Below are 14,829 nucleotides of genomic sequence, written 5' to 3'. Positions count from 1 at the left end.
TCGCCGGTTCGCAGGTTCTCAGTGAGGCGCCTTCGCAGCCCCTGATGCCTGCAGGCCGCTACTGACTCCCACGTGGAGTTGCCTAGACCGCTGGAAGCTCAAGGTATTGGACCTTCGGAGACTATTCCCTCAGATGGGTCCGGAGCCACTGAGCAGGCATTGGCTTCTGAGGGTGTTTTCAGACCAACTCCAGTAGAACAGCTTCATGGACAGGCCTCCATGCCCAAAAAACAGATGCTCAAAATGGCCGAAGACTTAATTACTTTGATCAGGGGTTCCCATCCCCCTCCTGATAAAAGGCCTACGCAAGAAAGAGAATATGAATCTTCAGATCAGGTTTCCATTTCATTTGACTCCTCTTCTGATCAGGAATACTCTCTTCCTCCATATGAGGATTCTGATGCTGAAGAATCTATCCCTTCAGCCTCTCCTCCTGAGGGATTACTCTTTTGGGGAAACCTTGCATACCATGAGGGAGCATTTCCACTGGGAGAGCCAAGATTTTTCAGAATCTAAGAAAAGGCTCAGAGACTTCCTTTTGCTACCACAACACAGGCCCCTAGCTATTCCACCTGTGTTAGACATTGTTGATGTATTTTCAGAGTCCAGTCTGACCCCTGACTCCTTACCTCCAGCTCCTGTTAAGCCGGACAGGTACTACAGGGTCACTGACTCTCATAAATTTCTTTTCAAAAACCCTGCTGCTGACCTAGAAACCATCTCTCAGGGTCCCAAAGGGGTCAAGGCTTCCGCTGCAAAAAACCCTACCCCCTCTGACAGGGATTCTAGGGCATTGGACAGATGGGGAAAAAAGGTTTACACTTCCGCTACCTTGGCTATAAGGGCTTTAAATTGTCAGTTTCATATGCTCAAATATCAGCAATATATTATGTCACTGCTTAAACAGAAAATGTTGACAAATTCTGAATGTGCAGAAAACAAAGAAATGCAGGATTTATTGCACGCAGCTGAGCAAATTGAAAAGCATACTTTGCAATGTGGTTTTGATTCTTTGGAGGCCTCTTGCAGAGCAGCTGTTACGGGTTCTGTCATCAGGAGGCATGTTTGGTTAAAGGAACAAAATCTGCCTGATCATGTCAAGGCAAAATTATTAGATGCCCCATTACAGCATGATACTTTGTTTGATGTTAAAGCAGAAGAGGTGTTAAAGAAAATGGAGGACAAAGCTAAATCAGGAGGAGAAGGTAACCACGCACACCACAAACCCAGTCTCACATAGAACTATCACAACAGCAAACCAAACACATAAACACACAAAACCATACTCGGAGGCGCTGATTAAAAATCTACCAAAACAACAGAGGCCTCCAAAGCAGACACCCAAGCAACCACCACCTCAAGACATAGCACATGCAACACATAGTTCACAAAGTCAGTGTGCTAAACAGTCACAGCCCTTAAGGCCAAACAACATGCCAGACACACTTGTAATAGGTGACTCCATAGTCAGACACACTGACGTCCCGCTCACCAGACTGAACAAGGAAAAGGTCACAGTAAGCTGCCTGTCGGGAGCTAGAATCCGCCACATAACACAAGCACTCAGGTCACTCCACAGCAAGTACAAATATGACTCGGTCATTGTACATGCCGGTGTGAACAACCTGAGACGTACCTCCCTGGACTACATGAAAAGAGACATAGAGGAGCTCTCTGATTATGTAGCCCAGGCCGGTATGACCCTGACCCTGAGCAGCATCTTACCCTCACCAAGAATGATGCCACAGTACAAAGACAAAATGATCAGTTTTAACAATTGGCTTAATTACTGGTGTCATTCTAAGGGGATCCAATGTCTGTCTGCTTGGGATGACATGCTTGACAAGCCACGCTGCTTTGCAAGGGATGGCTTGCACCTGTCACCCCTGGGCTTCTGGATATTGGCCAAGGCTCTTGCCACCCCCATAGTGCCTTTTTTAAGCAAGGCTCAAATGACAAACCTACCTCCCTAGAAAACACAAGTGGAAAAAAACTAAGGGTAATGCTGCTCAATGCCAGAAGTCTAAACCTCAAGATGCACGCCCTCGAAGCCCTCCTCAGTATGGAGAACATCGATGTCTGTGCAATGACTGAAACCTGGTTCAAGGCTCCTGAGAGCACCCCAGCACGATCAGGTTTTACCTCATATCATGCTTTCCGGCCCCAAAACTTGGACCGAACCACAAAAGGAGGGGGAGTATCCATTTTCATCAAAGATACCCACACCTCCAGGTTAGTGGCAACGCACGAAGCATCGGAGACTATCCAGGTGCAACTAACCATAGGCAAAACTGCCTTACAGTTTGTAGCATGCTACAGACCACCCTCTCAAACTCAGGAACCCCACACAGCCTTCCTGAAGACACTGGAGAGTATGAATGTCTCTCCAAATACCATCATTTTGGGAGACTTCAACTACCCAAACATAGACTGGGAACATTACTCAAGCCCCAACACCCTAGCCCAAAGGTTCCTAGAATTCATAAACTCAAATGCAATGGAACAACTAGTCACCATTCCCACAAGAGGAGACAATATACTAGACCTGATCATCACAAACATGGGGACAAAATGCTCCACACCGGAAGTATATCCCTCTTTGGTAAGATCAGACCATAAATTAATCTCACTGGAAATCCACATCCCGCCCCCACCCCCTGCACAAAAGACCACAGTGAAGAACTTCTCAAAAGCAAACTTCACACTTCTTAAGACTGAAGTGGTATCCTTCAATGCTCCTGGGCCAGTGGAAACCACAACCCACACTGCTGAATCCTTTGCAAATGCCTTCTATGGGCACCTTCAAGAATGCATGGATCATGCAATCCCAAATAAAACTAAGACCCATTCCGCCAAAGGCAGGCGCCCGGTCTGGTGAACCCCAGCCATAAACAAACTTTACAACAGGAGGAGGAAGCTACTACATGACAGAGCAAAATCCCTAAAAGGGAAGGCGTCTCTGATCAGTACTAGCAAAAAACTACGATCACTCATAAAATCATCCAAGGCCAACTTTGAGAGAAAAATCGCAAAAGACGCAAAAGACAATCACAAGGCCTTCTTTAGCTATGTTACAAACCTGGGTGGAAACTCCCAGATATGCTCAGAGTTAGTCCAAAATGACACAAAATACACTGAACCCACTGACATTGCCAACATTCTGGCAGACAGGTTCAGTGCAAATTCTCTCCCAAAGGAGAAGTAACTATCCCAGCAGAGTGTAGCCTCCTAACATCTCAGATGCCCAGGTGAGAGCCGCCCTCTCTAAAGCTTAAAACACAGCATCAATGTTGTGTCCCGGGCTGTGTGCTACATGAACTCCAAGAGGAACTAAACCCACACATAAGGCTGCTGTTTAATCTTAGCCTTACTACAGGATACGTACCCAAAGAGTGGCGTACGGCAACAGTGGTCCCACTTCACAAAGGCGGTGCTTCTACGGACCCTGAAAATTACCGCCCCATAAGCTTGACGAGCCTGGTCTGCAAAGCTATGGAGAGAATCATTATGGAACTCATAAACAAAGACATTGGGGACCTACAGACATTGGATCCTACCCAATTTGGCTTTGTCAAGGGCAGATCCTGCCTTTTGAACTTGGTTGACTTTTTTGAAACAGTCACTAAGGCCATTGATGAGGGTAAGGCAGTTCACACAGCCTACCTTGACCTTGCAAAAGCCTTTGACACAATACCCCACTCGGGCATCATAGACAAACTCACCAGCTTAAATGTAACCCATATGTCACAAGATGGGTTGCAAACTGGCTCAAGGACAGAACCCACAGGGTCAGAGTTGCTGGAGCTATGTCAGACTCTAAGCCAGTCACAAGCGGTGTCCCACAGGGCTCAGTCCTGGGACCCCTCTTGTTCGGCATTTATTTTTCGAGGTACAGGCAAACATAGGAGGATTGTGGCTGACAAAGTTTGCAGATGACTGCAAACTGGGCGCCATAATTGATACTCCAGCGGACACAAACATCCTTCAGAGAGGCCTCATAGAAAGCGGATAATTGGTGCCAGAGCCATGGCCTTAAGCGACGCCAAAAATGTATAGTCATACCCTTTGGGAAAAACAAGGTACCGACAAATTACCACATAGGCGGTAATCCATTAAGTCGGAAGAGGTAATCAGTGACCTAGGGACCCAGGTTGACAGTAACCTCTCATTTGACACTCACATTGCCAAAGTGGTTAGGAAGACCTTCTATATTGCCCACCTTATCATGAAGGGTTTCACATCTAGATCAAGAGAAGTCATTGTGCCCCTGTACTCTTCTCTTATCAGGCCAATGATTGAGTACAATGCCCCATTTGGGATGTATCTCACCCGACACCTGCAGCAGTTGGAAAGACCCCAAAAGTTCCTCACCAAGAGGATAAAGGGTCTTAAACATATGTCATATGCTGCCCGACTGAAAAAACTCCAGCTCTATTCAGTCGCATACCGCCTACTCAGAGGTGATCTGTGCCTAACGTACAAGGCCATGTCCAATCCTGAATTAATGGACATGCTACACCTCAGAAAATCCAAATCCATCAGAGCCACGAGAACAAGTGACTTAAACCTCAACACAGAAATAAATAGGACGTGCTGGAGGGACAGATTCATAACCCAGAGGCTCCCTACACTCTGGAACAGAATCCCAGTCCATGTTGGGCAGAGCCCCTCACTTACTCTATTCAAGAGAAATCTCGACTAGTGGATGGGAGATCGTAGGTTTACCCCGGAGGTCATCTCTGTGTCACTACTAGACAGAGGCATAGTAAACGAAACCCTAAAAGGACGTAGTATTCTCATCCTAAGGGGTGGTGTAAGCCCACATACACTCTGGCTAGGCTTATAAATGCCTTAGGGCAGATAGCCTAGTACGAACCTATGAACCTATAAATCTATGCAAACGGTTAAGGATTTCTTAGAGGTTCAGCCTCCAAGATTTAGCAGACATTGGCCTACAAAGAATTGGTCCTTTCCAGTGTCAGACAGACCACAAAGGGGCAGATACAGACTCCCAAGAGGCAGATCCCAGCCCCAAGGTTCGTACAGGTCTAAACAATGGGGGCTTCTACCTCCAAAAGTGAAGACGACAAATCACAACCATACAGGAAACAGTCCCAATGACTTCCCCCTGCCTGCACCAAGCACTTAACTTCTGGCAGCACCTTTAGGGAGAAAACTAGCACTTTTTTTCTCAAAACTGGCACATAATAACCCAGGACAAATGGGTCCTAGACATAGTGTCACAAGGCTACAACTGTCACTTCCATACCCTGCCAAGGACAAACGGTTGGCCAGACCTGCCAAAACATCAATGGGCAGAGGCACAAAAGCAAGTCTCATCCCTCATGGACATGAGGGCCATTCAACAAGTACCAGAGCAAGAGCAGGGACAAGGATTTTATTCAAGACTGTTCTTGGTACCAAGAAAGGACAAGACCTGGAGACCAATAACTGGACCTATCTATTCTGAACATATTTCTGGATATACCAAAATTCAAAATGTTGACTCTACAGCAACTTCTGCCCATGCTGGACAAGAAGGCTTGACTGGTGACTTTAGACCTAAGAGGCATACCTGCATGTCCCAATCAGACAAATATGCAGAAGATACCTCAGATTCAAAGCTGACTCAATGCACTGACAATTCTCTGCACTGCCCTTTGGCTTATCTACTGGGACCAGGGTCTTCACAAAGTGCCTGGCACCAGTAATTGCATTCGGCAGACAAAGAGGAATGCAAATATATCCTTACTTGAACGACTACCTCATTCAAGCAGAGAACAAGGACATTCTACTACAGCATCTGGCGTTTGTAAAGAGATTTCTAACAGGCCTAGGGTACACAGTCAACTAAAAGAAATCAAAACTAGTACCCTCTCAAGAGATAATATTCCTGGGTGCAAGCTTAAATACAACTGCCCAGATGGCTTATCTCACGCCAGACAAACAAAGGCAACTGACTACCTATTTCCACCTGTTGGCAACAAAGGCCCAGTTATCTGCAAGAAAAATTCTGCAGGCTTTGGGCTTCATGGAATCCTGCATTTAACTAATTGCATATGCGAGACTGCATATGAGAAAACTTCAATGGTACCTAAAAAGTGTTTGGACTCAACATTGCCACAGCCTGGAAACAATAATTACCCTCATTCCCTGCCTGCAACAGGAGTTTCGTTGGTGGGGGAAGGCTTGTCACCAGAACAAGGGACAGCCATTCACTTTACCCCCAGCCAGGCAGACATTAACAACGGATGCATCAGATTATGCTTGGGGCACCCACATGGCAGGAAGATGTATTCAAGGCACATGGTCTGCAAACCAAATGCATCTACGTATCAATCAAAAAGAGATGCTAGCTGTTCAGAATGCCCTGACAGCCTTCAAGGACCTACTTCATCTGGGACAACTACTGATAAAGACAGACAACACCTCGGTCATGTGGTATATAAACAAGCAGGGAGGCACTCATTCTTACCCCCTTTGCAGACTAGCCATGACTTTGTGGGACACAGCATTGACTTACCAAGTACATCTGCAGGCACAATTCCTGCCAGGAAAGATAAATACTCTGTCAGACGAACTAAGCAGAAACAATGGATCCCCACGAGTGGAAATTGGATGCACAAGTCTTCAGCATGATAACAAGGAAATGGGGATGCCCGGATATAGATCTATTTGCCTCTCCCCACAACTACCAACTAAAAAGATTCTGCACAAGGACTTATCACAGACAAGCATGGAAAGTGGACGCCCTATCTTTCAGCTGGAAAAGCTTAGCAGTATATGCCTTTCCTCCACTGCCTCTCCTCCCCAAGGTACTCCTAAAGGTCAGACAAGAGAAGCCAAAGATGATACTGATTGCCCCAGACTGGCCCTGCCAGCACTGGTATCCAATCCTAAGGAACTTGTCTCAATGCCCGGCTTGGACCTTGCCTCAAATGCCTCATCTACTATCCCAACAAAACAATCCGATCCTGCACAGCCAACTAAAGACCTTAAATCTGGCAGCATGGCGGATAATGTAGTGGTACAAAATGCGCCTCTCACTAAAGCTGTAATGGATGTCATTTTGGAGGCCAGAAGGCCTAGTACCAGAAAATCTTACGCTGGAAAATGGAAGAGATTCTGTGCTTGGAACCAGGCACAAGGAATTGACACAGCTGTACCAAATATTCCTCAGATTTTGCAATACTTAACTGAGATGCTGGACAAAGGCCTATCCTTTTCATCAATTAAAATTCATGCCTCTGCCATTTCGGCTCATTACAATACAGAGCCACCAATCTTTTCTCATCCCTTGTTTAAGGCAGTACCTCAGAGGAGCCAAAAACTTAAGGCCTCCAAGGAGATCACCAATACCTGCATGGGACCTCAATTATGTTTTGGAAAAACTCACCCTGCCTCCTTTTGAGCCAGCCGCTACAGCTGATATAAAGTTTTTATCTTGGAAAACAGCTCTGATCCTAGCAATAACCTCTGCAAGACAAGTCTCAGAGCTACAGGCACTCATGGCTGTGGAACCTTTTATCAATTTTTATCCAGACAGGGTTTCTCTGAGGACAAACCCGACTTTTATGCCTAAGGTAGTGTCCAGTGTGGCCCTTAACCAAACTATTCATCTGCCTACTTTTTATCCAAACCCACAGAATAAGGGGGAGAGAATTCTGCATTCTTTGGACGTACACAGACAGCTACGCTTCTACTTGAACAAAACCAAAGCTTTCAGAAAGACAGAGCAACTACTAGTGGCATATGCTGCAGGATCACAAGGAAAGGTGATCTCAAAGCAGACTATTTCAAAGTGGATAGGCCACTGCATTCGTTTCTGCTGTTCACAACATGGCAAGCCAGTGCCTAAGGGCATTAGGCCACATTCAACCAGAGCAGCAGCCACTTCAACAACCTTCCTCAGGGGCGTACCAACCAAAGACATTTTAGAGGGTGCTACCTGGAGTTCAGTGCACACCTTTTACAAAGCACCATCATTTACCACTCTACTCAAAATCCAGGGCAGGCTTTGCCACTGCAGTTCTGCAGGGTCTCATAGCCGCTCCAGCCTCCCAACCATAGCTTTGGGATTCAACCCAAGTGTAATGACTGCAATAGTGAAACACGAAGAACATAGTACAGTTGTGTACACTTACCATAAATGTAAGAGTGTATTCACTGTTGCAGTCCAGGTTACCCACCCACCATCCCCCATATCTTTGCTGCAACTTATCTGCACTTCTCTAATCTATACAACCCATGTGGTGTATTTGCTTGTAGATGAAGGTATTCTATATTTTGGTGCATGCATGTTTTATTGGCATATTTTTAGCCTACCCTTTTGGGGGCAACTGACATCTGGGGCAAGAAAAACTGAAGAAAATGGCGTCGGCTGCATCTTTTATACCCCTGGCGCACTGACGTCAGGGAAGAGGCGACAGCAACAGACGCCGGACCTAGACTTTGGAATTCAGGCCGATTGAGGGTAGCCTGCCAGCAGGATAACCCAAGTGTAATGACTGCAACAGTGAATACACTAGAACATCTACATTTATGGTAAGTGTATACAACTATACTTTTCAGGGTAGGATCACTGCACTTTCAGTTCTTTGCTTCCCTTTGGCTTATCCACTGCTCCTTAAGTTTTCACAAAATGTCTGGCTCCCGCCATTGCTTTTTGCAGACAAAGAAATATTCAAAGTTACCCGTAGTTAGACTGCCTGATTCAGGCAGATAGTCGGGAAAAGCTGCTAAAGCATATGACCTTTGTAAAGGACCTACTGACCTCCCTGGGTTATACTATCAACGAAAAGAAATCCAAACTAGTACCCATACAAATTGTATTCCTGGGAGCAAGCCTGGACACAGCATACCAGATGGCATTCCTTACACCTGAAAAACAATCCTACCTGACAGCCTACTTCTCGCAACTAGCCACCAGGACCCAGTTATCCACAAGGACAATCCTGCAAGCTCTAGGGCTCATGGCTTCTTGCATTCTACTCATTCCATATGCCAGACTGCATACGAGGAAACTTCAGTGGTACCTAAAAGCCTTTGGTGTCAGCACTCTCAAGACCTGGAAACTCTTATACCAATGATATCTTGTCTAAGGAAAGATTTTCTTTGGTGGGCAAGCAGCATGCTACCACAACAAGGGACTTCCTTTCTCACAACCCCACGCCGCCCAGACCCTCTCCATAGATGCATCAGACTATGCCTGGGGTGCACACCTGGATGGCAGGTGCATTCAGGGCCAATGGAGCCCAATTCAAGTACATCTGCACATCAGCCAAAACAAAATGTTAGCTGTTCAGCATGCCCTAACAGCTTTCAGATCCCTACTCTCCCCGTGGCCTTTACTGATCAAAACAGACAACACCACGGTGATGTGGTATGTCAACAAGCAGTGAGGGACTCACTCTTATTCTATGTGCAGGCTCACTATGACCCTTTGGCACACAGCCTCAGCCATGCTTCTACAGCTGTTAGCACATTTCCTGCCTGGCTGTCTAAACTCTCTGGCAGACAACTTAAGCAGAAACCTGCTAGACCCACATGAGTGGCAGCTAGACCAAAGAACCTTCACCCTTGTAACCCAGAAATGGGGCACCCCGAAGGTCGACCTCATTACCTCCCACTCCAATCATCAGCTCTGCAAATTCTGCACCAGGGAACCTCACAGCAAGGCCTGGAAATTGGATGTTCTATCCTTCCAGTGGGTAAACCTCTCGGTCTATGCATTTCCCCCTCTACCACTCATTTCAAGGGCACTGCTCAAAATAAGGAGGAAAAACCAAGCACAATCCTGATTGCCGCAGACTGGCCACGCCAGCACTGGTACCCACTGCTGCGCAGCCTGTCACCCCTGCCACCATGGCACTTACCTCAGATCCCAACACTCCCTACCCAGAGGAATTGATTATTCTTGCATCCTCAATTGCAGACCCTCAGTCTGGCAGTGTGCATTATTCCCTAACGTGTACTCAAGCTGCCAGTCTAAGCAAACAAGTTTTAGATGTTTTATACTTGGGGCCAGACGCCCCAGCACTAGAAAGTCTTATGCTGACAAGTGGAAAAGGTTTTGCACCTGGAACCAGGCTAAGGGAGCCGGAACGGCACAGCCCTCCCTGCCTGTCATCCTGGATTACCTGGCAGACCTACTACACAGGGGTCTATCCTTCTCTTCTATTAAAATTCATGCCTCTGCCATCTCTGCTTATTTTAGCACAGAGCCATCTTTTTTTCTTACACCCTGTCATCAAAAAGTTCCAAAGAGGTGCTAACAACTTGAGGCTACCCAAAAGAGCTCCTACCCCAGCTTGGGACTGAAACTTGGTGTTGGAAAAGCTCACCCTGCCCATCTTTGAACCTGCAGCTTCAGCAGAGTTAAAATTTCTCTCTTGGAAGACAGCCTTGCTTCTGGCCGTCACTTCAGCTAGAAGAGTATCAGAGCTACACGCACTTATGCCTTTATCATTTTCCATGCTGACAGGGTCTCCCTCAGGACTAACCCATCCTTCATGCCAAAAGTGGTGTCCAGTGTGGCTCTCAACCAATCCATTAATTTGCCCACTTTTTTCACTAGCCCACAAAACAAGAGGGAAAGGATTCTGCACTCTGTAGGTGTGCACAGACAGCTCATATTCTATCTAGACAGGACTAAATCTTTCAGAAAAACTGATCAATTGCTAGTCAGCTTCACTGCAGGAGCAGAGTGCTAGGCCATATCCAAACAAACTATTTCCAAATGGATAACACACTGCATCCATTTCTGCTACCAACAGCATGGGAAACCTCCCCCCAAGGGGGTCAGGACACATTCCACCAGAGCGACCTCCACCTCTGCAGCTTTCCTCAGAGGGATCCCCACCAGGGACAGCCTGGAGGCTGCACCATGGACATCTATTCATACCTTCATCAAGCATTACCATCTGCCTATCTTTTCTAAGTCCAGGGCAGGCTTTGCCACCGCAATCTTGCAAGGCATCATAGCCAGCCCCCAGTCTTCTTGACTGCCTCCACCCTTTTCTTCAGCTTTGGGAATCAACCCAAATGTGATGACTGCAACAGTGAAACACGAAGAACATCTACATTTATGGTAAGTGGGCACGACTGTACTTTCTGCTTGTCTCTCTGTTGGCCGAGGTAGATGTAGCTTTCCAGGAGTAAGCTCTCCGTGTTACCTTACCTGGACAACTGGTTCCAGGTAGCCCTGTTCAGGGACACCTTGGTATTATCCTTCTGTGAGCACTTCATTGATGCTGCCACCTTGGCAACTGCAAGTTGGAGGAAATTCTGACACATGATTAAAGGATTAACACTGTCGCTGCTGAGTTGAGCTCTAACTTTTGTTATTTTCACTTTTGGATGGAGTCCAGGAGGTCATGGCCTAGGTTGAGACTGCTGAGCTCAGTGGATTTACTGGGTGCTGTGGTATTCATTTTGCTATTTATCTATCTGTGGTTTGGGTTTAACACTGGACTGTGAAATATTTTCAGATTCACCATGTTGTTATAGATCTTTGTTTTGTGTCAAACCTTTGTAACTTTGCAATATTTTACAATATTCAGTTTTTCTGGTGGATATTCTGTTTGTGCATGAGAATACCATTTCAGAGCTCAACTTGGTTCCTCTGTGGTTCAGGGAGAATGGTCTTCCTTGGAGAAGGTGCTGGATGTCCTACATCACAAATTTGGGGCAAGAGCAGTCCTCATGGCACTGTGGACCATGCAGATAAAGCTTATTTTCAGATGTAACAAATTTGTTCAGAAACAATAGTCCATAGTGTGTGATTTCTAGCGTAGGTAAATGAATGCGATAATAGATGCTGCGCACTTAAATCATTTAGTTGTGTTTTTGAACTCCATATGCAGAGACATGTCTGGTTAAGTTCCTGCAGAAATTAGGCATTCCCAAGGAATGGTATAGTTGTAACTTGAGAGAATGTGGTGCTCCCCATATTCTGCTCAATTCAGCAGGACAAGGGAGAGTCAGCTTTTGACACGGGAAGTTCTTGTAGGCATTCCTTCTGGTCTACATTAGATTGCATGGTCTAGAACAGAAGGACCAAAACTTACTTTTGTTTATAATCTCTGTGACTGAGAAGGGCATTGCATTGCATCTCTAGTTGAAGCAGAAAACTCTCCATGTCCAAGCTAAGTATATCCCCAGTGGTTGGGGTTGGACGGCTGGCTCCACCACATAGTCTTAACTTCTGATGTAGGCCCCTTGATCCCATTGTACTTGCCTACCTGGATCACAGAGGTTGCTTGGAAACTTTTCATTTGGTAGGCCTTTGCTTCTGGGTAGAAAGTGTTCTTAGTTTGAATAAAGTGATAATGCTTTGAGTCAGTCAACTTACAGGTAATTTTGAATGGTTTGAGACCTCTGAATGATTTAGGCCTTTGCTGTTTCGTGGTCAAAGTGCATGTGTTAGCTCTCTCTCTGCACTGTGACCTTGTTTTGGACATGATTTTGGCCACATAGCAGTTGGTCAAACAGATCTTAAAGGAGTGCCACAACTTTGTCCTCCTTGGGGAGATAACCTCCCTTCTGAAGGACTTCATAGTCAAAAGCTTTTTCTGGCTACTGCTTGAACGTTAGCTCAGAGGCATTAAAGTTTGTGTTTTGAAGAAACCCTCTGAGCTTCACGTTCTTACATGGAGGTAACCATACTGCATCTTTCCCAAAAGGTGGAATCTCTCTCACGGTTGACCCATACTTTCTTTCTTTCTATGCATTTTCATGGTAGTCCCTGAATCAGTCTACCACATGGGCAGATGCCAAGGAGTGAGAGAGAGAATGCAGTTCATACTGTGGATGGGAACCAAGAGCTCCGGTATTAACTGAAATGGATGCACAATCTCAGGGTGATGCATGGCCATTTTGTTCTAAAAAGGGAAGGGCTTATGGCTGCTAAACAGATGCTTCCTAACATTTTTTGTTTGTTTCCATCCAGTTCACCTCTTGCTGCAAATATTTGATCAGAGCTAACTCTTCTACAGGAGTGGCTACCTCTAGTCATTGTTTCAAGAATATTGTGGTGATCTTTGTGCCATAGTTACTTGTATATGATTGTCTTTGCACACCTTCACGAAGTATTATTGTCTTGAATGCTACTGGAAGATGCTGGCCACATTTTGAAATCAGTACCCTGGGACATAGATTTCTGAGTTCTGTGTTTGTGTGAGCCTTGGAATTTTTCACCATGATGATTACCATTTAGGATTCATCCTTAACCAACGGCTCTAAATATTAGACCTAACATATAGTCTTAACCATATGAGCTGATATACCTACCCTCCATCCTCCTGTGAATATGTGATCTTCGGACAGTCTCTGCTCTTGCTGTTAAGTGAAGTCAGGCAAGTATGTACTTGGTATAGTTTGTGCTTAGTAGGGTAAATGTCAAATCTTTAACTCCTGATTTGCAGGAAATTGTTAGCTGGTGGCATGAGGTGAAATAGTTACTGTGGAGGAAGTGTGCAGTTATGTTTCTAGCTATTGTCATGGCTTGTATTGGTATGGGTGAACAGACCTCTAGTATCATAAGTGATGGTGAAGGTGAACACAAGCAAGGACCCATCAGGGAGAGTCTTCTCATAGCTAAATTAGTACATGAAGAATGTGTCTTTTTTTTTTACAAAGCATTCTAATCCATGAACACTGCCAGTTACACTGTGTTGATCTCTATCCCAGACAAGGGTATTTGAATCTGTATGGTCAGCGTCATCCCTCTTCTGCTTTTCTCATCTGTACTGACTGAGAATAAGTTTCTTGGTCCATCCATCTGTGACTCCAGATAGATGCCTTTATTATGGCTGCTAATTATCACCCCGTCAGTAGTGCTTATTAAAATTGTTGCTTAAGGTTGAACAGTGAAGTGAGCATATAAAATTCCTGAATTTCACTGCAATTCATATTTCTTGTTTTTAATGCTTTGAAGAGGGAATGATATGTTTGAGGGCATAGTTTTTCTGAGTTGGAAAGAGAGAGAGAGGTAGAGAGAGTTTTGTATTCAGTACTATGTAATCTTCTGGAGCACAGGGGGCAAAAATTAGTCTCTGTGCACAACTGAAGTAATACAGAAATATACATTCCATGTGCTTGTGTTTACGTTTGCATTATAATTAGTGGCATAATCTGTTTCAGGTGGAATGTTTCTAGCAACAGGAAGCTCAGACCACATAATCAGAGTTTATTTCTTTGGACTCAATCAACCTGAGAAAATATCAGAGCTGGAGTGTCATTCAGTAAGTAACAGTTTTGGTTTGCATCTGTTTCGAAATGTTCAGGAAAATTCCTTATTTTCACTTTATACGTATCCCATGTATATTGCCACTTGTATGCTTCTAAACTGAGTAGTAGTTAATGATAAAGAAAATATTGGCTATAAAGATTTCTTTCCTTCCTTACTGTCTTCCGTGTGCCCCCAGAATGATTGCAGGGGACACCATTCCTTATTATACTGCAGGCTACACACTACTGCATCGGCTGAGTGCCTTAGCAAGGTTATTTGTTCTGCTAGTGCTGCGTTATTACTTAAAAACTCCTTGGCAATGATGGGCAGATGTTTACAGTATTCATATTTTCTTACAGAATTTATTGTGTTGGCCATGCGTGACTGAACTTCCTTAAAAGATGGTGATTTCTTCATACTGAGTTCATGTGTATATGAGTATACATAACCATGCTTGTGTACATGCACATGTATATGTGATTGTTGGTTTATCTTCACACACACACACACACACACACACACACACACCCCTCTGTGTGTGTGTGTGTGTGTGTGTGTATTTGTGTATGTATATGTGTGTGTGTATATAGGTTCATAAG

The 14,829-nt window shown here is 45.1% G+C and overlaps 1 protein-coding gene across 1 annotated transcript in view; it reads left to right on the top strand.

Annotated features, from left to right (window-relative positions):
• Positions 1 to 14,829, top strand: part of LOC122814218 (pleckstrin homology domain interacting protein) — a 2,625,611-nt gene that overhangs the window by 544,253 nt on the left and 2,066,529 nt on the right. Inside the window, 1 exon segment of the mRNA XM_044086823.1 lies at positions 14,143 to 14,243. Coding sequence (XP_043942758.1) covers positions 14,143 to 14,243 — 101 coding nt within the window.

Source organism: Protopterus annectens, chromosome 1.part1 (genome assembly GCF_019279795.1).
Source record: "Protopterus annectens isolate FY-2018-M chromosome 1.part1, PAN1.0, whole genome shotgun sequence".
Taxonomy (NCBI): domain Eukaryota; kingdom Metazoa; phylum Chordata; order Ceratodontiformes; family Protopteridae; genus Protopterus; species Protopterus annectens.
This window is presented reverse-complemented; position numbering and strand designations above follow the sequence as displayed.